The 26,678-nt window shown below is 46.3% G+C and overlaps 2 protein-coding genes across 5 annotated transcripts in view; one reads left to right on the top strand and one right to left on the bottom strand.

The window, feature by feature from the left end:
- ABI3 (ABI family member 3) overlaps positions 1-7,163 on the bottom strand; it is a 20,991-nt gene extending 13,828 nt beyond the window's left edge. For both annotated transcript variants that reach the window (XM_081884311.1, XM_081884312.1), the window contains exons 1-2: positions 6,889-7,163; positions 2,723-2,890 (exon numbers count right to left, since the gene is read on the bottom strand). In XM_081884311.1, the coding sequence (XP_081740437.1) occupies positions 2,723-2,890; positions 6,889-7,005 (285 nt within the window). In that variant the 5' untranslated portion in view covers positions 7,006-7,163. The remainder of the gene's footprint in view (positions 1-2,722; positions 2,891-6,888) is intronic.
- On the top strand, positions 4,682-26,678 carry GNGT2 (G protein subunit gamma transducin 2). Of its 3 annotated transcripts, XM_081884498.1 has the most exons (4): positions 4,682-4,715; positions 11,941-12,103; positions 24,468-24,557; positions 26,253-26,678. In XM_081884498.1, exons 1-4 carry the CDS (start codon positions 4,693-4,695, stop codon positions 26,376-26,378), a joined length of 402 nt encoding a protein of 133 aa, XP_081740624.1. In that variant the 5' UTR covers positions 4,682-4,692; the 3' UTR covers positions 26,379-26,678. The 3 variants fall into 3 exon arrangements, with proteins under 3 accessions (XP_081740624.1, XP_081740625.1, XP_081740626.1); XM_081884499.1 differs by lacking the exons at positions 4,682-4,715; positions 11,941-12,103 and adding an exon at positions 22,969-23,303; XM_081884500.1 differs by lacking the exons at positions 4,682-4,715; positions 11,941-12,103 and adding an exon at positions 23,395-23,489.

The following is a 26,678-nucleotide window of genomic DNA, read 5'->3' as shown; positions in this document are numbered from 1 at the left end:
TAGTCATGGGTCTGTTGCAGAAGACAACAGCAGACAGGGCTCTGGCAGAAGACCTGTTTATCGAGAACCTGTCCTTATTTGCAGGGAAATCTAATGACATTGGCTATTCAATGAGCCTTCATTCCGATTTGTTTGTGGGAAGTTTGGATGATCATGAAGTCAAAGTGAGGCTTGTGCCAAACTTTCCACTGCATTTCACCATCCCTATCCTTATTGCCGGGATGCAGGTGGCGCTGTGGGTTAAACCACAGAGCCTAGGACCTGCCGATCAGAAGGTCGGCAGTTCAAATCCCCGCGATGGGGTGAGCTCCCATTGCTCGGTCCCTGTTCCTGCCAACCTAGCATTTCTAAAGCACATGAAAGTGCAAGTAGATAAACAGGTACCACTCCGGCAGGAGGGTAAACGGAGTTTCCGTGCGCTGCTCTGGTTCACCAGAAGCGGCTTAGTAATGCTGGCCACATGACCCGGAAGCTGTACGCCAGCTCCCTCGGCAAGTAAAGCGAGATGAGCGCCGCAACCCCAGAGTCGGCCACGACTGGACCTAATGTCAGGGGTCCCTTTACCTTTACCTTTCCTTATTGCCGGAAGTCAGATATTTGGGGGAAGCAGGTTTGTTGCGGTCAATTGCACAACATGCAATTTGTTGGGATGTGATTGAGTCCCATCTGAGAACAGCAACAGCCTGAAAGCACCCAGAGGCCTTTAAGGCAGGTGAGGGGCAGAATGCAGATTAGAATCTACTGGTAGATCTCTGGATTATCTTCGGTAGATCAGCAAGGGTTTCTGACTCCCAGTTATTCAACAAGAAGGTTACTTTCCCCACCTTAATGAAGAAATAAGAAATGAAGAAAGCTAACCAGGGGTAGACTTTTGTGTGAAAGGCTTGTGAGGCCAGTTGAGTTTGGGTGCTAAAAACAGTCTCCTAACTTCACACAGTTCCAAGAGACCTGGTTCTTTAATTGTAAACATTGGAAACTGCCATTGAACCAGACCATTGGCCCATCAGTCTCAGACACGGTTTTCTCCCAACCCTGCCAGGAATTGAACCCAAGACCTTCCTCATACCAAGCAGATGATCTACCACTGAGCTACAGCCCTTCCCTCATTATATCTGCTATCAGGGCCGGCCCACTCATGAGGCAAGGTGAGGCAAGTGCCTCAGGTGACAGGATCCACAGGGAACAATTCCACTGAAGAAGATAACCATGGTCACCCAGACCTAGTTGCTGATAGCAAAGGACCCCACCACCCCATAATGGTTCAAGCTTCAAGAACCCAAAAACGTAGGTCCACCACTGGTCTAAGTCATCTCCTTATGTTCCTCTGTCAACGATGAGATTCGAACCAGGGTTAACCAGCTCACAGCTCACAGCTCATTCTCTGTGCTATGCCAGCACACTCTGCCTCTCAAAAAGCCCTCCCTCCCTTTCCTTGCATTGTTACACGGTATTTGGGGAGCCTATGCACCTCTTGTTCATCAGCACATAATGGTGCATATGCTCAGAAGAAGCTCCCCCTCTGGACGAGAGAGACCTGCAGGCCAAGAGGTGGTAAATGCACGATTTTGGCAAAGTGTGTTCTAGGATCCAACAGCAGGAAGTGCCGATTATTAAGCAGAAGGCAAACAGTTATTCCTTACCATTCCCCTCCACACCTCCCTCTTGCGCTGAGCTAAAAGTGGATTTCATAAAAGTGTTTGGAGATACAAACTGGTGACATGACAGAGGTGATTAATCCATTCCACGGATGTTTCCTGATCCATTATGTTTTTATTCCCTGGGAAACAGGAAAGCCGTCAAGCAACAGGAAGAGGAATCCGATGTCCAAGAACATTGTGTATGCCTCCCTATATTCCAGTATGAAGGGAAAGCACAGGGAGGGGGAATCTCTTTCGGCTGGTTTGTAGTCAGGGCTCAGGGGACAAGGCGGGTCAGTCTGCTTTGGGGCTTTTAAACAGTGACACTGTAAGGAACACACCCAAAAGGCTGGGAAGTACAGAGCAACTCTGCATAGTCAAGGGGCTGGAGCAACTCCCCTGTGAAGACAGGTTACAAAAGATTCCCACATTGCAGAGGGTTGGACTGGATGACCCTTGTGGTCCCTTCCAGTTCTTCAATTCTATGGTGGAAAGAATTTAGTGGAGCAGCGTGTGTAAGGTAAAGGTAAAGGTACCCCTGCCCGTACGGGCCAGTCTTGACAGACTCTAGGGTTGTGCACCCATCTCACTTAAGAGGCCGGGAGCCAGCGCTGTCCGCAGACACTTCCGGGTCACGTGGCCAGCGTGACGAAGCTGCTCTGGCGAGCCAGAGCCGCACACGGAAACGCCGTTTACCTTCCCGCTGGTAAGCGGTCCCTATTTATCTACTTGCACCCGGGGGTGCTTTCGAACTGCTAGCTTGGCAGGCGCTGGGACCGAACGATGGGAGCGCACCCCGCCACGGGGATTCGAACCGCCGACCATGCGATCGGCAAGTCCTAGGCGCTGAGGTTTTACCCACAGCGCCACCCGCGTCCCTTGCAGCGCCTGTATGGTCCCCCAAATAAAAGTGATTTAAACAAAAAATGCATCTCATCCCCCAGGAAGCAGTTTAAGCAAAAACAAAGGCAAAACAAAGCAGCCAGGGTCCCGATTCCAATCACAGAGCGCTACTACCAACTAGAAAAACAGTTTCTGGGGCAAATAAAGCCCTCCCGCTACACCTCTTCATGTTGTCTTCTCACCTGCGCAATGGAGCAGACTTTGGCTTCCACCTGCCGGACTTCAGCCAGCTGCAAGTCCATCGTTTTGAGGATGTCGCTCGCCAGGTTGCTGATTTGGTAAGCCACGCTGGCTAATGACTGGGTTGCAAAAGCCATGGTTTCCTCCAGGGCTTTCCGCTTGTCCTTTGCCTAAGAGGTTTATGAAAACAGAGGGGGAAGAAGTGAGAACTCTGCCATAAATCAGGACAACTCAATCGGTTTTTAAAAATATTTTTTGTTCTGTGTATACTGCAATGTTCTTTTGTTGCTATGGCCGTTGGCTGACGCAAATAAAGTTTCGTTCATTCAACATTCAACTGTATCGTGGTATAAGTGGCTACGATAGCTCTACCTGCTACACCCAGTATCGCATCCTGCACGGTCACAGCCACACTACCCATGTGCATAAAGTGTGTTTAAAGGTCTTCCAAAGAATCCTGAGAACGGTCGTTTGTTAAGGGCGCTGGGAACTGAAGCTCTGGGAGAAGTAAACTGCAGTTCCCAGCAGCGTGGAAGTGCTGTTGTATATCTACGAACACAGGAAGCTGCCAAGACAGAGACTCCTGGTCCATCGAGCTCATAGCTCAGTTGGTTAGAGCGTGGTGCTGATGACGCCAAGGTTGCAGGTTCGATGCCCGTGTGGGACAGCAACATATTCCTGCATTGCAGGGGGCTGGACTAGATGATCCTCAGGGTCCCTTCTAAGTCTATGATCCTATTACTATAATATGGATTTCATATACTGAACTGACAGCAGCTTCTCCAAGGTTTCAGCCAAGGTTCTTTCCCACCCCTGCCAGATGCCAGGAACTGAAGCTAGGAAGAAAGAAGAAGAGTTCAGGGATGTTTATAAGTTGTGTGTCCTTGCTTCTCAATTTGATCCTTTTATGCATTGCGACTTGCTGTTATTTTTTATTATTATTATAGTTTATTACATGGGTAGGCAAACTAAGGCCTGGGGGTCGGATCCGGCCCAATCAACTCCTAAATCCGGCCCACGGATTGCTCAGGAATCAGCATGTTTTTGCATGAGTAGAATGTGTCCTTTTATTTAAAATGCATTCTGGGTTATTTGTGGGGCAAAGGAATTCGTCGTTTCCTCCTCCCCCCAAAAAAATATAGTCCAGCCCTCCACAAGGTCTGAGGGACAGTGGACCATCCCCCTGCTGAAAAGGTTTGCTGACCCCTGGTTTAGTAATTCTTTATTGCAATTGAAATGTGTAAACTGTTTAAATTATTATTTGCTGATATTTAATTTTACTGTTTACTATTTATATTCTAAGGGATTGTTGAATGTTGCTTTATTTGATATAAGTTGTTTATTTTAAAGTTATTGTGACTTTTTTGTATCGGATCAGATTACTACGCATGTCATCTTTGCTGTCTGTTTTGTTGTTTCTTCAGCTTGCAAACTGCCTTGTGCAAAGTTGCCGTATTCTGAAAAGCAAAAAGAAGACGCTTTTCAAAGCAAATACCGTATTGGCCCGAATATAAGCCGCACCCGTATATAAGCTGCACTTTAAAAATTCATGGGGGGGGGGAGAGAGAATACCTGAATATAAGGTGCTCCCTTAAACTTCCGCAGGCACTCACACCCGTTCCGTTTTATCGTATGTCTGTTTCAGCAGCGATATCACAAAAGCCAAATTGAAGCCACACTTTAACTTTTCACAGTAAAAATTTGGGGGAGCGGGGAGTGAGTCTTTGTATTCAGGCCAATACGGTAAATACAATTTGTCCCCAATTTCACCCCTGAAAAGGAGGATGTGTCCTGGAAAAAGAGGACACATGGCAACCCCTTGTGTTTAGCAATATAGAAAGGCGATATGCAAATCGAAAGTGAACTGAAAGTGAAAATGAGCTGCAAGGAACCCCCACCCCAGTAATAAGAATAATATGGACCTATTTTCAATGCCATCACATTACTGCTTTCTGTACGGACAGTGGTCTGAATGTCATGGGGGAACGAATCCAAGTGAGTAGGCCTTGCTGTTTAAGAAGCTGTCTGGATATAATAATCTTCTGGTTAGAGCCGGATTTAGGTTCGATGAGGCCCTAAGCTACTGAAGGTAATGGGGCCCTTTATATGTCCAGCTGTCCTTTGTCAACAACAAATTGTCGCTGTTTTTTGTGTTGAACATATGCTATGTGGTAATTTACGGACCTAATAGGTATCTAAAGCCATTTGCACATAACAAAATATGTATTTTATCAAAGTAATTGTTGAACTGAAATACAATTAAGAAGACGTATATTAATAATGAAATACAATGTTTTAGGGGTTGTTTTTAAAAGTCTGGAACGGATTAATCCGTTTTGCATTACTTTCTATGGGAAAGTGTGCCTTGGTTTTGGAACGCTTTGGATTTGGAACGGATTAAGTTTGAGAACCAAGGTACCACTGTATATAGAAATGAGCAAACCAGTGATATTTTAGGCAGCAGGCTAGCAGGCGGGGCCCATTACTTACATCACAGGAGCCTACACAACACAAAAAAATTGTGGCTGTATGTAGGTTTTATTTGTTTTTTATCTTATATTTTGGAAATGTACATCCAGGTTTGTTTTTTCCTTTAATTATTTTTTTGGGGGGCCCAAGAGAGTAGGGCCCTAAGCTATAGCTTGTGTAGCTTATACGTAAATCCAGCACAGCTTCCGGCTAATTGCAGGGAGGCTAGGTCAACATCCTTTGCCTCCAAAGGCAGTGCAGGATGGTGGCATCTCTGCGTGAACTCAAGAGTTCTCTGAGCTGAATGGTCTCTCTCAGAGATAAGGCGCTCCTACCTTGCAGGAGGTAGACAGCATTTAAGATGTCTCTTAAAAAGTAGAGACATCACCTTGCCAACAAAGGTCCGTATAGTAAAAGATATGATTTTCCCAGTAGTGATGTATGGAAGTGAGAGCTGGACCATAAAGAAGGCTGATCGCCAAAGAATGGATGCTTTTGAATTATGGTGCTGGAGGAGACTCTTGAGTGTCCCATGGACTGCAAGAAGATCAAACCTATCCATTCTGAAGGAAATCAGCCCTGAGTGCTCACTGGAAGGACAGATCGTGAAGGTGAGGCGCCAATACTTTGACCACCTCATGAGAAGTGAAGACTCCCTGGGAAAGACCGTGATGTTGGGGAAGATTGAGGGCACAAGGAGAAGAGGATGACAGAGGACAGGATGGTTGGACAGTGTTCTCAAAGCTATCAGCATGAGTTTGACCAAACTGTGGGAGGCAGTGGAAGACAGGAGTGCCTGGTGTGCTCTGGTCCAGGGGGTCATGAAGAGGCGGACACGACTAAACGACTAAACAACAACAACAACCTCGCAGGATCTTCACAGAGACTTCTGGGAGGGCAGGGCAGTGTGAGAGAACCCCAATTCTTCCAGCAGCCAGCTCCCCTAAAGGATTTTCCTCAACATCCATCCTCTGCAACATTGCCAGGAACTCCAGTGACCACACTGTGCGTTGCTCTTAACACTGCAGTGCCAGCATGCCAAGCAACTCCTGAAACTTTGCTGCCGTGGGCAGCTTGCCAATAAATAATAATAATAATATTTTATTTATACCCCGCCCTTCCCGGTTCAATAACCAGGCTCAGGGAGGCTAACAACAAATTTTAAACACTTAATTATAAAAGCAGCATAAATTACAGTATAAAAACATGAACAAGAATAAAATTCAAAAATCAATTTAGGGGAAATAAGCATTAGATAATGCCCAGGGCTAGCTGGCTGAATTGGTCCTACTTGGGCCGGCGAGGAGGCCAGGGGAGAATTAGCTGTGGCGTCTCAGAGCGGGTGATCTTCATAAAAGGGGAGGGGAGGGGAAGGGAAATAAAAGATCAGGCTGAATTCAAATTAAAGGCCAGGCGGAATAGTCTTACAGGCCTGATGGAAGGAGGTTAAATTCTGAAGGGCCCTTGTCTCATGGGACGGAGCATTCAACCAGGTCGGAGCCATCACTGAGAAGGCCCTGGCTGACTTCCTTAGGGCCCGGGGCCTCTAAACTATGGTTGTTCATGGACCTTAAGGTCCTCTGCAGGGCATACCAGGAGAGGCAGTCCCGTAGATACGAGGTCCCTAAGCCACAAAGGGCTTTAAAGGTCAAAACCAGCACCTTGAACCTGACCCTATACTCCACCGGGAGCCACTCACCTCCTCATAGTTGCTCTCGCAGTAATCTGCCACTTTGAGAAGGTTGCTGTAGTTGTCCTTCAGGGTTCCCCTAGCGCTGGGGATGGCATTCTTCATCAGCTGCTGCAACTCAGACATATCGCGACTTTCCACTTCCTTCTCTGAGCACGGTCTCAGCTGCAGACAGGTTTTGAACCTCGCAGCTGGGCTGGTGGACTCTTTTTGTACTTGAGTTGCCTCCTGTGGGCAGAGCTGATCCCTCCCCCTCAGCCTTCTGTCCCAGACGTCGTCTTGCTGACACCCTGAAATTTATTGCTGCCCTCGCCCAGAAAGCGGGTGTGTGGATTCCTGTACGACACCCTCTCTGGCCTCCGCCTCTGTAAGCGCAGACACCTCCATTCCGCACAGGAGTCTTGAAAAACCGCTCACATGCCCAGAACAAGGGTCATGAGAATTAACAGAGGAAATTAACAGAGGCGGAGGACCTGTGAAGAGAGGAAACCATTATTTTTAGAACCATTTTGCTTGGCTGATTGCAGAGATCTTGGGAGCAGAGGGTTGGCTTTTATTACTAATCAAGCTGTGGTGAAATGCCCTGGAATCTACTGAGGGTTGAATTAAATATTAATAATAATGATAACAACAACAACAGGGGTACCTTGGTTCTCAAACTTAATCTGTTCCGGAAGTCCGTTCGAAAACCAAAGCGTTCCAAAACCAAGGCACGTTTTCCCATAGAAAGTAATGCAAAACGGATTAATCGGTTCCACACTTTTAAAAACAGCAATTTAGCATGAATTTTACTATCTAACGAGACCATTGATCCATAAAATGAAAGCAATACTATAAAATAAATAAGACAGTATTGTAGATAATAATTTTTTTATTTTTAAAAAATTCTTACATGCACTGATGATAGTCATTTTTTGGATGGGGGGCTTTTATCCATTTCCACAGTCACACAATCAATCAATCAATCAGTAACTGAACTGGGTTCCACACAGTCACAAAAACAAATTAACTGAAAAAGTCTCCAAAAAAACCACAAAACACAAAATAAATAGCAAAAACAAAAGCGCCCAAGTTAATCTGTTCCGGAAGTCCGTTTGACTTCAGAAATGTTCGAAAACCAAGGCACAACTTTTGATTGGTGCAGGCGCCCTGGAAACAATCGCCAACAGCTGCCTCGGGTGTTCAGCTTCTGAAAAATGTTTGAAAACCGGAATACTTACTTCCGGGTTTTCAGCGTTTGAGAACCAAGGCATTTGAGTACCAAGGCATTTGAGAACCAAGATACCACAGTAGTAGTAGTAGTAGTAGTAGTAGTAAGGCTTTTTTCCAGCTACAACTCACTGGAACTGTTTTGGCACCTCTCAGGTGGGTGCCATTACCATTCTAAGAGAACAAAGGAGGTGTTCATGATGAGTTCAGGCATCTCTTTTTCTAGAAAAATAGCACTAATGTCTAGATTAGCTTTGGCAGGGACTGAGCTTCTGTTTTTGTTAAGTTGTGGGTGAACATATCAGACGACACAGTGATTCTTCAGACAGCTCTTGTTTATTCACAGGCCAGAACAGAACTGAACTGAAGGGTTCAGCCAGCCTGCTTATATAGAGCTCCATTATAACACAACTGTAACCACTTTCTGTAACTATCCAAACACTGAACGTCACTTTCAATCCCTTATTTGCATATGTGGACCTGAGTGAAAACTGTCTGCAGTATCCCCCTGCTGGCCCAAGGTGAGAACTTCAGTACCTAACAGTTTTCATGGCACCTGAGATATTGCCTCTTTCCAAGTCACTTAAGAGCACATGTTTCTAGTCCTTATGAACATATATCAAGCCCAGTGCTAGTACAGGGAGTCAGAGGGCTTGGATGAAGGAAAGAGGGGGTGGGGTAAATGATTGGTCCTTCAGGACTCTTGGTTGAGAAGACCTCTGTATTCACACATTTGATTCGGTACTACAATGAACCAGATACACACCTGAGGTCCACTTCTCTTTCAACAAACACCAGGGCCTTTTCTGTAGTGGTGCCAAAATTATGAAACGTCCACCCAGGGTAGATCTGCTAGGTTCTTGTTTGATTTTCACTGAGCAACTTCTAAGCAACCCCTAGTGCAGCCTTCCCTGGCATGGTACCCTTCAGATGTTTCTGGACTCCAAGTCCCATCATTCCTTGACCATGCTGGCTGGGGCTGATGGGAGTTGGAGTCCAAACCATTTGGAGAGCCCCAGGTTGTGAGATGGCTGTCTTGGTGCCTCCCTTTCCCATACGCTGTGGTCTGGATGAAAATAAGCAGAGCTGGCCCCTAGTAAATAATAATAATTTTTGTTGTTGTTGTTTAGTCGTTTAGTCATGGCCAACTCTTTGTGACCCCATGGACCAGAGCACGCCAGGCACTCCTGTCTTCCACTGTCTCCCGCAGCTTGGTCAGACTCATGCTGGTAGCTTCGAGAACACTATCCAACCATCTCGTCCTCTGTCGTCCCCTTCTCCTTGTGCCCTCCATCTTTCCCAACATCAGGGTCTTTTCCAGGGAGTCTTCTCTTCTCATGAGGTGGCCAAAGTATTGGAGTCTCAGCTTCAGGATCTGTCCTTCCAGTGAGCACTCAGGGCTGATTTAATAATAATAATAATCATCATCCTGTCTGCTGACCACACAATTAAAGCAACAAGTACCGGTAGCTGGACCCTGAGGTCCACACAGAACCTATTGCCCAGAGATTTGTACACTTACAGTTTCCACTGAGGAAGAAAACATTGCTCAAATAGGAATTTATGTTCCGAGGGGGAGGGGAGCTGAGATATTCCAGATGTTAAATCCCTAATCAGTAGACCAAATGAAAGAGAAGATTGCTGCAGCTGGGCCAGGGCATGGAGAGAGAGAGAGAGAGAGAGAGAGAGAGAGAGAGAGAGAGAGAGAGAGAGAGAGAGAGAGAGAGAGAGAGCACTGCCCTCTTGACATCTATCCAGCTCTGCTTGCGTTAAGCCTCTAAGTAACTCTGGAGGATAACTCATACAGGGATGCTGTGCCCACAAAAACAACTTGAATTTGACCTTGGGTGTTCATGAGCCAGTCTCTGAAGTTAATTTCTCCCCACCCAAAAGAGAAAGAGAGAAGTCTGGGGATGATCCCTACCTGAAAGCTATTCCTCTGCACCTGCACGCGCTGCAGACAGAAGTACCATTTTGAGGGGATGGGCAGGTGTGGGGGACTCCCTGGTCCTGAATGGGATAATTGTGCCCCTGAAGGACCTGATGCGTAGCCTGGGAGTCATTTTGGACTCATAGCTGTCCATGTCCTCTGTGTCCAGGGCAGCTGTCTACCAGCTCCATCTGGTACGCAGACTGAGACCCTACCTGCCCGCGGACTGTCCTGCCAGAGTGGTACATGCTCTGGTTATCTCCCGCTTGGACTACTGCAATTCGCTCTACGTGGGGCTACCTTTGAAGGTGACCCGGAAACTACAACTAATCCAGAATGTAGCAGCTAGACTGGTGACTGGGAGCGGCCGCCGAGACCACATAACACCGGTCCTGAAAGACCTACATTGGTTCCCAGCATAATTCAAAGTGTTGGTGCTGACCTTTCAAGCCCTAAACGGCCTCAGCCCAGACACTGAGGTCCAGCTCTGAGGGCCTTCTGGTGGTTCCCTCCCTGCGAGAAGTGAGGTTACAGGGAACCAGACAGAGGGACTTCTCGGTAGTGGCGCCCACCCTCCCACCAGATGTCAAGGAAATAAACAACTATCTGACTTTTAGAAGACATCTGAAGGCAGCCCTATTTAGGTAAAGGTAAAGGGACCCTGACCGTTAGGTCCAGTCGTAGACGACTTTGGGGTTGTGGCGCTCATCTCACTTTACTGGCCGAGGGAGCCGGCATTTTTCTGCAGACAGCTTCCAGGTCATGTGGCTGACATGACTAAGCTGCTTCTGGCAAACCAGAGCAGTGCACGGAAATGCCATTTACCTTCCCGCCACAGCGGTACCTATTTATCTACTTGCACTTTGACATGCCCTCAAACTGCTAGGTTGGCAGGAGCAGGGACCGAGCAATGGGAGCTCACCCCGTCGCGGGGATTCGAACCGCCAACCTTCTGATTGACAAGTCCTAGGCTCTGTGGTTTAGATTTAGGGAAGCTTTTAATGTCTGGTGTTTTATTGTATTTTTAATATTTTGTTGGTAGCCGGCCAGAGTGGTTGGGAAACGTAGCCATATGGGCGGGGTATGGCGATGTGCCGTAGTTATTTATTGGTGATGGGCAGGCATGGGCAAACTCGGCCCTCCAGATGTTTTGGGACTGCAACTCCCATCATCCCTAGCTAACAGGGCCAGCGGTCAGGGATGATGGGAATTGTAGTCTCAAACATCTGGAGGGCCAAGTTTGCCTATGCCTGGTGATGGGCATGCAGTCTTGTTTTGCTCCAAGGCCACCTGTCCTCCATCATTATGTAATGCAGGCTTGGCCCTTCAGAAGTTTTGGACAACTCTCCTCCCATCTAGCCAGCACAGTTGTGCTGGCTGGGGCTGATGAGCGTTCGTCTTCAAAACATCTGGAAGACACAAGGTTGGTAAAGGCTGGCTTAGTCTCTTCCAGGTGGAGTCAGTCCTGGCAATGGAAACAGGTTTGGGGATTGAGTCAACAATGTTGTTGCACCTCTGACTCTCTAGAGCAGAGTTTCCCAAACTTGGGTCTCCAGCTGCTTTTTGACTACAGCTCCCATCATCCCTAGCTGGCAGGACCAGTGTTCAGGGATGATGGGAATTGCAGTCCAAAAAACAGCTGGAATCCAGGTTTGGGAAACTCTGCTCTACAGTAAATGGGTGGCGGGCAAAACATAGTGGTCCATGAATGGCTATAGAGACCATGGGGATTCAGAGTTAGGGATTCCCAAGGTCTGATTCTGCAATGTTTTAATGTTTGTCTGCAGATAGATCTATTGATCTGCTTCCCACCCCCAAATGTGCCATCTGTTGTCTCCTCTCCCCCCCCCTTCCCCCTTACCCTGAGTTTGAGGTTAAGTCAAAACACCTGACCAGTTTTAACTTGCTGAGTCTATTATCAGATTAAGGACAGGAGACAATCAGTTCCAAAGCAAGTCACCACCTAATACTGAAGACGTCTTCGAGCCGACAAGTGGACACGGCAGAGGACATCATCTCACCAGCGCAGGCAAATGTATCTCTAAAACACATTGGAGCTTTGGAGGGGAAAACACATCAAAAGAGGTAGGTGTTCTCTCCTAGAACAGACCAGGATTGATTTGTGATGGGAAAACAAAACTGCTGTAGGTCACCTTACCCAGTGCTTTTTTTCCTGGGGGAACGCAGGCAGGGGGGACAAATACCCCTAAACATTTTGTGAATCTTTGTCCATTTACTGTATTTATTTTTCCTGATTTGAACTATAAAATGGTGGTTTTCTTGAGTCAAAACGAGAGTACCCCTAAACATTTTATTTTTAAAGAAAAAAGCACTGACCTTACCTATGCACATTTTACTGGGGCGGAGGGAGGAGTTTGAAGGAGTTTGCGTTAAGGGTATTTGGGGCAGCAGTTTTATATGTCAAATCCACCTGCTGCTACCTGCATGCAGAGACAGGTTCCTACAGTCTGATTTTGGATGTGGAGAAAGACAATGGCTTGATGGTTTTAAAGAGAAATGGAAGCGGTGTGACAGAAAGATTAGCGCCACTGGTATGCATGCCCACAGACGCACATGAACACACACATTGATGGGAGGAGTGCCTATTAAAAGCCACAATGCCCCGATGATGATGATGATGATGATTTTATTATTTATATGCTGCCCATCTGACTTTTTTTTTTTGTAAAGTAAAAAGCCTACCCAACATGGCACAGAACATACAACAATATGCATTGCATTCAGTAATGTACATCAGTGCTGTAGATGGGGTTGAAACCGAGTTATTTGCATTTTATTTATTTATGTACTTATTGCCCTGGAATATAGATAATAAATAACAGCTTGATTTCTTAAAAAGAAAAAGAAAAACCCCCTGTAAAATATTTAACAGTGATACCAAGGCACACCAGAAACCAAGGCAACACAAAATACCGGTAATAAACGACGGCAAATTCAACCACTCAAGTCATACTTCAGAGAAGCTTCGTAAACTGTTTGAAAAGTTAGAAAACAAGCAGCCGCTAAAATGGCAGGGGCAAGACTAAAAAATGATGGTAGATGATACTTAGAAAGGATAGCTTTTTAAAAGTTATTTTAAAACTACAGTAAGCAAAAAACCGCACAAATCTTTGTAGAAAAGACATTAATGTGGTGACAGGCAAGCCTATGAAATCTCGTGTTCCACATCCTTGCCATAGCTAGGCATATGAAGGCCTTGTGGGGTGGTGGTGGGGAAATTGGAGGTTTTTTTCCTGTTCCCCCCACATCGTATTTGTTACCAAAAAAAATTGGCCAGGGACCTGCGTTTCTCCTCCCTAAATTTCTGAAGTTTTTCCAGGCCTTCACTTCTCTAGCCATAGCTAAGTTTTGGGATTGGGGGTGGCTGAGTGAGGCAGAGAGCCAACTGACAGAAATGTTTCCACAAGCCTCTGTAAATTCATGGAAGTATAAAATGTGCCTGGGATTGGAAGTTCAGCCCTTGCCCTCATCCCCACCATGCTGCAAAATGCAGGGCTGGTGTGATCCTAGCCGTCCTCCCATCTTAATATTCTCAGAGGCATTTTATATGTTTATGCACATTCCTGTGTTGGGATTGTGCCCTGAGACCTTTAAGTACCTAACAAGGTCCTGATGAAGAGTCGAACATGACGAAATGACTAAACAACAACACACACACATATATGTGTGTGTGTGTGTGTGTGTGTATCATCATCATCAATCTTTATTACAGTCCAGAGACCCAACAAATCATTACAAAACAATACACAATTCATACAGCCTACTTCCAGGTTAAACAAGCATTTTGTTTAGAATATAGGGCTACTTATATATAGGAACGCTTTCCTTCAGGCACTTCTTTTTTGGGTAAATCTACACCATACATTTGAAGCAGTACTTCAGCAGTCATGCCTTCCTGCAAAGGATTCTGGGAACTGTCACTTATTAAGGGTGCTGAAAGTTCTTAGGAGACCCTGCTCACAGGGTGACGATTCCCAATGTCCTTAGCCAACTACAGCTTCCAGGATTCTCTGGGTGAAGCCATGACTTCTAATGCAGTAAACAAGTGCTTTAAATTTATTGTGTGGATGTCACTCCCAGGGTCAGGCTAAAAACGCTCTGCACTAGGCAGCATAAGAAGTTCTCCTGTCAATAGGTCCAGTTATATACCCCCCCAACATTTCTCCAATGAAAATAGGGGTGTCCTATTCAGCAACAACAACAATTTTATTTTTTATAACTCACCCATTTGACTGGGTTGCCCCAGCCACTCTGGGTGCTTCCAATATATATAAAAACATCATAAAACATTCTAAAGACTTCCCTATACAGGGCTATCTTTAGATGTCTTCTAAAGGTTGTCTAGTCACTTATCTCCCTGGCTCAGGGCGGGTTGCATAACTCCTACCCTCCAACATTCTCCGATGAAAATGGGGAAAACAGGACATTCTGGGCTCAAATCAGAAACCGGGAGAGTGTCTGTAAATCCACAACTGTCCCTGGAAAATAGGGGCACTTGGAGGGTCTGGCTGTGCAATTTTAGACTCTGGACTTGGCGGTCTTGCTGGGGCCTCTCTTTAGATAGCAAGTGACTTGCTTCATTTACAGCAAAATTTTGGTCCTTCCTGCACATTCTGCTGACTGAGGCCTTGTATTATAGCTCTGTAGTTCTGCCCTGATGCTGTCAGTGGCTGGGTTCATGAGAAAACTCTGGTTGAGCGAAGGGGAAAGAGAAAATGAGGAATTGTTTTGACCTCGAAATGCTTTTAGGGTGGGGCGCTGTTTCACTTACGGTCAAAAAATGCCATACAACTTAGGAAATCATGTTCTGCAAACTGGTTTTGAACAGCTTTGGAAAGACACACATTGGGCCGACATGCATTAGATGGGAACTGTATTGGCATTGGCACAAACAGTGCTGGTTTATCTGAACAGAGCTGTGCAGATTGGATTAAGTATTTTGGCCCAATGGCAAAACAGTACAAGAGTAGAGGAAAGGAGGCATGGTGGCCATGACAAATTGTAGGGAAAGGGGAAAGCCTATGGGGCGGGAGAGTTGGAATTGGTTCTTACAATGCCTACAGAAGAAGACATCTAAAAAGATTCCTTTCTGCACCTTTTAACCAATGGATAGACATTCCTGCACCCATTCATCCCTGTTGGTTGTCTTAAAATATACTGTATTTTTCGCCCTATAGGACGCACTGTCCCATAAGGCGCACCTAGTTTTTTTGGGGGGGAATAAAGGGGGAAAAAATATTTTTCACCCAGGCGCGGGGCTGGGGTGGGGGAAGCCCGAGCTTCCCCCGACCCCAGCCCCCAGAACAGGCAACTCTCCGCAAACCGTGGGAGCCCGGCGCCGGGCTCCCATGCTTTGCGGAGAGCTGCGCGAAGTCTGGGCGCGCTGAACTCAGCGTGCCCAGGCTTCAGCATGCAGGCAACTCTCCGCAAGCCGTGGGAGCCCAGCGCAGGCTCCCACGGCTTGCGGAGAGCTGCGCGAAGCCTGCATTCGCCCCATAGAACGCACACACATTTCCGCTTCATTTTTGGAGGGGAAAAAGTGTGTCCTATAGGGTGAAAAATACGGTAATATCATGTCAACTATGAAAATGAATGTATTACCAAAACTGTTATTTTTGTTTCAAACAATTCCGGTGATCAGCAAGATAGATTGTTTCAATGTATGACAAAAATATATTTCTAAATATATCTGGCAAGGAAAAAAACACCAAGAATAAAATATAAAATACTGATAGATGCAAAAGAGAGAGGAGGTTTCTCCCTGCCGGATATGAGATTATATTATGAAGCATCTTGTCTTTGTTGGCTGAAGGAATGGATGACATTGGAGAATCCACATATCTTAGATCTAGAAGGTCATGATAATATTTTTGTTTGGCATGCTTATTTGTAGTATGAAAAGGTGAAAGTACATAAAGGATTTACAAAGCATATAATTAGGAAAAAATTGTATAGAGTATGGGATAAATGCAAAAAATTATTGGAGACAAAAACATCACTTTCGCTCTCACCGTTGAAAGGAATAGCAGTAAAGAAAAAGAACGTAATAGAAGGTTGAACACCTTATAGAACTTTATTAAAACAAGAGGGAAGAGAGTATAAATTAAAATAATTTAAGGATTTATCAGGAAAGCTAACAACAGGGATACAATATCATCACTTGAATGAAGTATTTAAGAAAGATAGGATACGAGGGTTTGGGGAACAAATATCACAATTGGAGAGAGATCTGTTGGAATGTAAAGTGCTGTCTAAAATGTATAAGATATTATTGGAATGGGAGACAAAGGAGAAGCAAGTAAAATCTTCAATAATACATTGGACAATAGATATTGGTTATAATATAGCTATGGAAGCATGGGAACGACTGGATATAAAATTTACGACATGATATGGTTTAAAATTAAACTCCATGAAAATGTTATATAGATGGTATCTAATACCGAGTAAATTGGCAAAAATGTATACAGTGGTGCCTCGCAAGACGAAATTAATTCGTTCCGCAAGTCTCTTCGTCTTGCGAGTTTTTCGTCTTGCGATGCACGGTTTTCCATAGGAATGCATTGAAAATCAATTAATGCGTTCCTATGGAAACCGCCTTCCCCCGACCTCTTCTGGCGGGCGGCATTTTAAAATCGCCCGGGACAGCGGAGGACTTCTCCGCTGTCCGGGGCGATTTAAAAGCCCCTGGGAAGGCAGGCAGGGGGGACAAAGACTTTTGCCCCCCCCCCGCCTGCCTTCAGAAAAGGTCCAGGACAGGCTTCGCGGACCTCTCCGCAAGCAGCGGGAGCGCTCCTTGCGGAGAGTTGCAAGCGCGCCCAGGCTTTCCCGCCCCGCCGCCGGGCTTCGGGACATCGTTCCGATGCCGGGCGGCGGGGGGAGGCTTTCTCGCCCCGCCGCCCGGCATCGGGACGATGCCCCGAAGCCGGGCGGCAGGGGGAGGCGTTCCTGCCCCGCCGCCCGGCATCGGGGGGAGGCTTTCCCGCCCCGCCGTCCGGCTTCGGGACATGGTTCCGATGCCAGGCGGCGGGGGGAGGCTTTCCCGCCCCGCCGCCCGGCTTCGGGACATGGTTCCGATGCCAGGCGGCGGGGGGAGGCTTTCCCGCCCCACCGCCCGGCTTCGGGACATGGTTCCGATGCCAGGCGGCGGGGGGAGGCTTTCCCGCCCCGCCGCCCGGCATCGGGACGATGCCCCGAAGCCGGGCGGCGGGGGGAGGCTTTCCCGCCCCACCGCCCGGCTTCGGGACATGGTTCCGATGCCAGGCGGCGGGGGGAGGCTTTCCCGCCCCGCCGCCCGGCATCGGGACGATGCCCCGAAGCCGGGCGGCGGGGGGAGGCGTTCCTGCCCCGCCGCCCGGCATCGGGACGATGCCCCGAAGCCGGGCGGCAGGGGGAGGCGTTCCTGCCCCGCCGCCCGGCATCGGGGGGAGGCTTTCCCGCCCCGCCGTCCGGCTTCGGGACATGGTTCCGATGCCAGGCGGCGGGGGGAGGCTTTCCCGCCCCGCCGCCCGGCTTCGGGACATGGTTCCGATGCCAGGCGGCGGGGGGAGGCTTTCCCGCCCCACCGCCCGGCTTCGGGACATGGTTCCGATGCCAGGCGGCGGGGGGAGGCTTTCCCGCCCCGCCGCCCGGCATCGGGACGATGCCCCGAAGCCGGGCGGCGGGGGGAGGCGTTCCTGCCCCACCGCCCGGCATCGGGACGATGCCCCGAAGCCGGGCGGCGGGGGGAGGCTTCAAAAGCCGTCCGGGGGCTTTTAAATCGCCCCGGACAGTCCCGGGGCGATTTAAAAGCCCCCGGTTAGGCAGGCAGGGGGGGCAAAGACTTTTGCCCCCCTCCCGCCTTGGGAAGAGGTCCTGGACCTCTTCCCAAGGCGGGCGGAGGGGCAAATGTCTTTGCCCCCCCTGCCTGCCTTCAAAAGCCGTCCGGGATAGCGGGAAGCGCTTCCCTGCTATCCCGGACCGCTTTTAAAATGCTGGCGGTGGGGAGCAAAGCCTTTCGCCCCCGCCGGCCTTCCTGGACCTCTTCTGAAGTCCGGAGGGGGGGAAAAGGCTTTGCTCCCCACCGCCAGCATTTAAAAAAAGGTCCCCGAGATTTCCCTATGGGCTTTCGTCTTGCGATGCAAGCCCATAGGGAAAATCGTCTAGCGAAGCGTCGCAAAACCCGAAAAACCCTTTCGTCTTGCGGGTTTTTCGTCTTGCGAGGCATTCGTCTTGCGGGGCACCACTGTAAATCAAAATCAAATGTGTTGGAAATGCAAAGAGAAAAAGTATTTTTTTATCATATCTGGTGGTCTTGTAGTAAGATTACAGCTTACTGAGAAATGATATATAATGAATTGAAAAAGATGTTTAAAATAACATTTGTTTTTAAAAAAGCAACCCAGAAGCTTTCCTTTGGAGAATTATAGGGGTAGAACTATCTAAGCAGTATAGAAATTTATACATGTTTGTGACTACAGCGTTAAAAATGTTATTTGCCTAAAAATGGAAAGAAAAAGGTCCCGACTGTATCCAAACGAACAAATACAAAAACTTGTGGAATATGCAGAAATGGCGATCTTACCAGAAAAATAAGAAATCAAGATAACAAACTTTTAATAAAAGAATGGAAATGGTTTATTGAATATTTACAAACAAACTGTAATCAGATAAGGTCATTGGCAGGATTATTGTAATAACCAGTTTCATAAGAGCATATATTTAAAGTAGATGAATAAAAGAATAAGTTAATTTAGAATACGCAGGAAATGTAAAAAAATTATAATATAAGGAACCACAGAAAGAGGAGGAAGGAAGTCGGGCTCTGAAATGTTAGAATGATTCTAAAACTATTGAAATGTATATAACTGAAAATCATAAATAATTTTTTTTTAAAAAATACAGTATAATTCAAAAGCTGAGGAAGTAGACGTTGTCAACCATTACTGATCTTCAAATCAGAAAGCCATATGAGACAGTGGTTAGTTAGAAGGGCAAGTTCAAAGATCGGTGGGGAGCCCTTTTAAACTTTTGAGAAACTTAAGAGTTCGCTGTAACACAGCTCGAAAGTCAGTGTTCTCAGCTTGTGTTCTAATGTAAATGCTCTAGTGTAAATTTTAGCAACTTAACTAAGATCCCATCTGCATCGCACAATTAAAGCAGTATCATGCCACTTTAAAGAGCTTTCCCCCGTAGAATCCTGGGAACTGTAGTTTGTTAAGGATGGTGAGAGTTGCTAGGAGTCCCCTATTCCTCTCACAGAGGTACAATTTCCTGAGTCCTCTGGGAAGAGGGATCGGTTGTTAAACCACTTTGAAAAATCGCCTTGTTCTTTCCTCTGAGATTGTATCTCAAGCATTTGGTTCATTCACCAATACAATGGTTTGCCTTAAAGAAGAGACAAACTCATTTCAACAATCTTCCTTCACATCCTCACTGAACACACCTTTGTATGTAATCTGATGGGTTTTTTGGCAAAACCATCTAATGCTATTGAAAGGGCAATAAAATTTAAAGGTAAAGGGACCCCTGACCATTAGGGCTAGTTGTGACCGACTCTGGGGTTGCGGCACTCACCTTGCTTTATTGGCCGAGGGAGCCAGTGTACAGCTTCTGGGTCATGTAGCCAGCATGACTAAGCCGCTTCTGGCGAACCAGAGCAGCGCACGGAAACGCCATTTACCTTCCTGCCAGAGTAGTACCTATTTATCTACTTGCACTTTGACATGCTTTCGAACTGCTAGGTTGGCAGGAGCAGGGACCGAGCAATGGGAGCTCACCCCATCACGTGGATTCAAACCGCCAACCTTCTGATCGGCAAGTCCTAGGCTCTGTGGTATAACCCACAGCACCACTCGCGTCCAGTAAAATTTACTGAATCCCTAATTCAGTCATGAAATCTACAACCAGCATATGCAGTAATTCAGGATTCATTTGATAATTCAGGCGGGAACACGCGTTTACTAGAAGCAGGCCCCACTGATTGCTGTGGGACTGATCTCTGAGTAAACGGGAAAAGGACAGTGCTGAAATTCATTTAAAACATTTATATCCTCATCATTTTATTGGTATGCCTTCTTTCCATAACTATGCTCAAAGCGGCTTACAAGATAAAAAGGTTTACACAATTACAAACATAACAAAAGTAGTCCTAAATAATAAATAAAACACATCAAAAGTACACAACCAAAGATACACAAAATAATATCGGCAGCAGCAACAAAATTTTCTAAGCAATACCCAAACTCAAGAGTCTGGAAGTTCGAGAGGACTGACAGAAAAAGAAACATGAACACAGTTAGAAATATTTTAAATGTGAAGTGCAATAGAAACAGTAAAATCGTCATTAGTTAAGATGAAACAAAGCAGCAAGAGTAAAACCAAACAAAGAGAACAGAAAAATGAAGGCCTTCCTTTAAAAAATAGTATGATCTTTACAGTGCAGCAGAAGACAACCAAGGATGGGGTGAGGTAGACCCAGTTGGGCAGGGAATTGTCAATGATCCTAGTACTAGGGCAAGTTCATATGGGAGCAGATGGACCATCACGTATCCTGGTTCCAAACTGTACAGGGCTTTAAACTTCATAACCAGCACCATGAATTGTGCCCAGAAAGAAAACAGAGAGCCAGTGCTGTCTGGCAGTAGCAAAACATGCCCCCAACATCTAGGACGACTTAAGATGACATCCAACAACATCTGGAGGGCACCAAATTGGAGAAGGCTGTATCATGTGGATCAGGTGGCAATCTTAAGAGTATCGCCGCATGGTGTCATGAGCTGGGAGCTCCTCTATCTCTACCGCCTAAATTATCCTCATTGTGTTGACCGAGTACACTTGTGCCAGTCTGGTGAGCAGAAGAGGCCCGAGATTCAAAAGTGTGGTCCAAAATCAGTGAATCACAGGCGCATCAGAGGTTGCACCATGAGCAAAGCACCATGTGCATAAACATAAGAAACATGGGGCTCTCCTATCAACCTGTGCATTTGTACCTCATAACCAATTGTTGTGCAGCTCCCCTCCTTCTGCTGCAGAACACTTAGTACGGGAGACCCTTCTCCGGAAACCTGCTTCTGAGTGCAGAATGGAGGTGGCAGTGGACTGGATTCTGGCAAGACAGAGGTGCCTGGATCAGTAGAACAGCCAATCTGGGAACTCAGATTCAAGTTGTTCTGGATGGAGTAGTATATTCTTACATCTATACATGTGTTTTGGGAGTGCTTCTGAACCTGGCCTTGACCATTCCGTTTCTAGGGAGCCCTCTCCAAACCATAGTTTGGGTTGCAGCACAGAGAGCAAGCCAAGTCTCTGCATCTTCACAGCTCCAATATGAGACTATCCTAGATTCCCTGTGATCTATTCTCCCACACCTAGCATGAAGTAGTGTCCAGCCAGGTGAGTGGGGAAAGGCCTAACTCCTCCACTAGCTAGTTGTTTCTATGGCAGCACATCTCTATTTGATCAATTTGATCTTTAGACAAGTAAAAAGGATCCTGAATGGCCAGGACCATTAACAGAACGGAGAGACTGTTTAGACCTCTACAATAGGTTCTCATCCTGCAAATACAAAACCACAGGTTTGGAGGTTATGTAAATATATCATCCAAACTGACACACCCCTCAACAAAAATCCTATAACAATATATTCTTGTTACAGATAGGTAGCCGTGTTGGTCTGCCATAGTCAAAACAAAAAAAATTCCTTCCAGTAGCACCTTAAAGACCAACTAAGTTAGTTCTTGGTATGAGCTTTCGTGTGCATGCACACTTCTTCAGATACCAAGAAGTGTGCATGCACACAAATATATTCTTGGCACTGATTTCGGCCTAGTTCCAACTTTCGCTGTTCCACAAAATCTGAATCCAGCATTATGTATTATTTTTTAATCCATCACTTATTCACATATGCAGCCTGGAAGGGGCCAGAGCAGACCAGAACTATCAAAGGCTGGTGTTTTTCTGCAGCTGGTATGATGGGAGAAATTTGGGGGCAAACAGGTCCCAAAATTTTGACCTGTTTTTGTTTCATGACCTTGGAGAAGCCACAACAACAATCCGCTTGCCAGGCTACGGGTCTCTAAAATACAGATCAGGCTTGCCTTCCTCGCTGTGGGTTGGAGAGGCTTATTTCATTAGCGATAATAAAGCGCTTTGGGGCTTATGGGTGGAAAAAAGAAAACTCTAGCAAAGGGCAACTTCTTAACTTTTGCATGGAAATAGAAGCAAGGTCAGCAAAATGTTGTTTTGCTTCCTTTAGAAGAAGCGGGTCAGTCATTTCAACTCTGAAAGTTAGGATACCGGACTGGCAATTATTTCACTACCTAACCCCAACCCCTAACATTACCAACTCCTTAAACTGGCAACAACAACAACAACAACAACTTTGCAGTGCTTCTTTAATTCAGGACAGGGTGATTCAAACCGTTTAAACAGCCCTTAGCAGAGAAATGGGATTCTTACCCTGCTTGGGTCTGTCTGTCCTCATGGAAGCCACAGCAAGATAGTTTGTTTGGTTCTGGCTGAAATTTTTCTGGAGAGCTGAGAAAGGAATTGACCTCTTGTGCTCAGAAGCTTGGAGCTGGTTGGACACTGCACTGATTCTGCCTTAAAGATGAATACTTGCCTTTGCCTGATACTGAAGCCTTTATTGGCCTACCTTAATCTGGAATTTCAAACAGGCATCTACAATAGTTTTTGCCACCTACTGCTTCCTTACTATGTTAACAGTAGAGTGGGGAATTTTCACCAATATAAATTATTTTCATCGTCATTATACTGCTTAATGCCAAAACAAGCTTCTGAGCTGTCTACAAAATATTTTTAAAAACCATTTGCACAACAGTAATATAATTATACAATAATTAAAAATACACTCTAATTAAAACAGAATAAAACAATCCCTTGGAGGTTTCTAAGCAGAGGCTGGATGACCATCTGTCATGGATGCATAATTTAACTGAGATTCCTGAATGGCAGGGAGTTGGACAAGATGACCCTCGGGTTTCCTTCCAACTCTACAGTTCTATGATCCTATTAAAAATGGGATTTTGCCAATGCAGTGTAGCAGTTACAGCGACTAGGGAGATCACAGAACTCAACTGCTCACTCAGCTCTACCTGTACAAGCAATGGATCAGCTGAACTGTTCCTGGCTTGTACCATCCTGGCCTGTACCATCCAGACTACAGAGGGAGAGTCACACATTTCAGAGATGGGGAACCAGCAGCCCTCCTGTTTGTGTTGGACTGCCAACTTCCATCATCAGTCTACTGTCCCAGAAGCGCAAAGTATTGACAGGCATCTTCATGGTTTTTTGCTCTCTTTTGTGGAGTTCACTTTTCGTCAGACTTGGACCAAGAAGATTCTTCAAAACAGAAGATTCTCCACTTGAGAACATCGCAACAAAGGGATGTTCTGAGCATCTTGGCACAGCCAAGACGACGCGTGGAGACACCGTCCAGAGTTTCAGTGGGGTTGTCCATAATTTCCTCCTATTTTTTTCTGCTTCCCAGATGCATACCTTCTTCTTGTTGTTGTTGTTTAGTCATTTAGTCATGTCCGACTCTTCGTGACCCCATGGACCAGAGCACGCCAGGCACTTCTGTCTTCCACTGCCACCCGCAGTTTGGTCAAACTCATGCCAGTAGCTTCGAGAACACTGTCCAACCATCTCATCCTCTGTCATCCCCTTCTCCTTGTGCCCTCCATCTTTCCCAACACCAGGGTCTTTTCCAGGGAGTCTTCTCTTCTCATGAGGTGGCCAAAGTATTGGAGCCTCAGCTTCACGATCTGTCCTTCCAGTGAGCACTCAGGGCTGATTTCCTTCAGAACGGATAGGTTTGATCTTCTTGCAGAACATGGGACTCTCAAGAGTCTCCTCCAGCACCATAATTCAAAAGCATCAATTCTTCTGCGATCAGCCTTCTTTATGGTCCAGCTTTCACTTCCATACATCACTACTGGGAAAACCATAGCTTTAACCATACAGACCTTTGTTGGCAGCGTACCTTCTTAGTGCCTTGTTTAAGTCACCCAACTTTTGCAACAAACAAAGTGAAGGGCATATGGTGGCTGGTTGAATAAGCTGCTTAACTAATTGATTAAGGTTCTTTGCGAATCTTCACTGCCATGACTTCATGTAGGGAGCAAGCAATATCTATGGCATAAGCAGACACACCAAACATAGTGGTCAATCCTACAATCTGTTGATGGGCACAGTTTTTAAAGTTTTAAAAACTCAGGGAAACTCAGCTGGGGGCATTGTGCAGGAGGAGGAGGAGTTTAACCCTCCCCGCTGCTAAGGACCCAGTGAAAATCATCCCCCGCCACAAGTTGTCAGTTGGCCCAGAATGGAGCTTTCGCTGTTGTCACTACCTGAAAATGAGTGTTTATTGTCTCCACCAGAGGGGCTGTGTGAGATTGGCTAATATGGATTTGTCTTTGGATTTCAGGGCAAGATGGCCCAGGATATGACTGAGAAAGAGCTCCTAAAGATGGAAATAGACCAGCTGAAAAAGGAAGTGAAGCTTGAAAGACAAATGGTAACGATTCCCAAATGCTCCGAGACAAAATATTTATGCTGGCTGGCCAATTGGTGCCAGGCTGCACAGACAACATGCATTTAAATACAAAAATTGTAGGAAATGCAGTTTAAAGGGGCTGGGAATTGTAACTCCTTGGGAGGGGGGGTGGAACTACCATTCCCAGGGTTCTGTGGAGGATGTCGTGTGTTTTAAAGGTATGGTGTATATACAGCCCTAACGTGCGCACATTCTTTTAAGTTAAGGTAAAAGGTAAAGGGACCCCTGACCATTAGGTCCAGTCGTGGCCGACTCTGGGTTGCGGCGCTCATCTCGCTTTATTGGCCGAGGGAGCTGGCGCACAGCTTCCAAGTCATGTGGCCAGCATGACTAAGCCGCTTCTGGCGAACCAGAGCAGCGCACGGAAATACCGTTTACCTTCCCGCCGGAGTGGTACCTATTTATCTACTTGCACTTTGACGTGCTTTCAAACTGCTAGGTTGGCAGGAGCAGGGACCGAGCAATGGGAGCTCATCCCGTCGCAGGGATTTGAACTGCCAACCTTCTGATCGGCAAGCCCTAGGCTCAGTGGTTTAACCCACAGTGCCACCCACGTCCCTCTTTTAAGTTACACAGCACAAATTGTCAGGGGGAAAGAGGAGGTTGTTCAGTTCTGGCTATGATCAAATGAAGTGAGCATAAGCCACTGAGAAGTTCTCCTGCACAAGGCCCACTCAAATAAATGGGAGCTATGCGAGGATACAACAGTATTGCACAGCTCCCAAACATTTAATGTGTCTTGTGCAGCAGAAGTTCCTGTTGAACGGAGCCCTGTATTATGTAATAGTGCAAAGACTATGGGTGGTTTCAACCAGACAGCTACTTGAGTATTCCAAACATTCAAGTAGCAAGACACATGGGGTGGTATTCAATTAATTAACTCTTACTCAGAATAGGCCTATTGAAACTAACAAACCTAAGTTGGTTGTGTCCATTAACTTGAATGGGTCTCCTCTGAGTAGGCCTTACATTGAACACCACCCATGAAGACAACATCAGTGAGGATTTTGCTTCCAGCCAGGGGGATTTGCTGAATATTTGTACACGCACACACACACACCAGAGTTTAGTACTTGGCTATACAAAAATCCCTGAAAGTGTTTGAAATTGAGATTTCCGACTTTCTCCAGTGGGATGAGTCTGTTAGTTATTACTTTATTGTGTTGGCCCAGGACATTTTGCTGCCAAAATTGGGAGGAGCAGAAAGAGGCTTCACCCCATTCCTAAAGTCAAGGTACAGAGCACCAAACCATAGTCACATTATTTTTGGTATCCTGGGCAGAAAATCCCACAAGTGCCCCTCTTCCCTCTCCAGCAGTTAAAAAAAAGCAAAGTGGTAAAGTAAATAACTAACCATTCACCACCTCACTCTGTCCAATGGTAGAGCCGGCCCCCATCAATTTGCATGCTTTCACATGACAGCTTTATTCAGAAATTGGTCCCATTGAGGGGTGGTTGTCCACTGGTGTGAAGACTTTTAGCACTTCCCCTCCCTCTCCCCCATGTTCTCCTAAATCTGTTATGGGTAGGGCTACATTTGTCCAGGTTTTCTCACACATGTCTAGGAATCGCTCCAGGAGGGATCAGGTACCAAAAAGTTTTAGGCCGGTCCACAGAACCACAATGATGATGCTAATTTTTCTCCTCCTCACACAGGTCTCGAAGACAGCAAAAGAACTCAAGGATTATATAGAATCCATGGCTGGAGAAGACCCTCTCTTAAAAGGTGTTCCAGAGGACAAAAACCCATTCAAGGAGAAGGGAGGCTGTATAATAAGCTGACCCCGGCCCCGCCGAAAGAAGATCATTGTTGTGTCCTTGTACGAGAAGTACCAGGACTGTAAGAATCTGTCTAGCGTAACTGAGTGTAAATGATCTTCTGCCGGGGGGGCGGGGGTAGGACTCCATTGCTGGAGTTTCACATAGAACAAAAGAATTGGAAAGCGGTCTCCTCCAAAAGAAAAAAGGAAGACGACAATATCTCTTTTAGGACCTCACGTTCAATTCCTTGGGTTGCTTCGAGAGGAAGGATGGGATATAAATTGAATAAATAAAATAAATTCCCATTTTGTAAATACGTCA

Source organism: Podarcis melisellensis (assembly GCF_964234715.1).
Source record: "Podarcis melisellensis genome assembly, chromosome: 13".
In the NCBI taxonomy this organism is placed as follows: domain Eukaryota; kingdom Metazoa; phylum Chordata; class Lepidosauria; order Squamata; family Lacertidae; genus Podarcis; species Podarcis melisellensis.
Note: the sequence above shows the minus strand (reverse complement) of the source record. Positions and strands in the feature narration are given on the sequence as shown.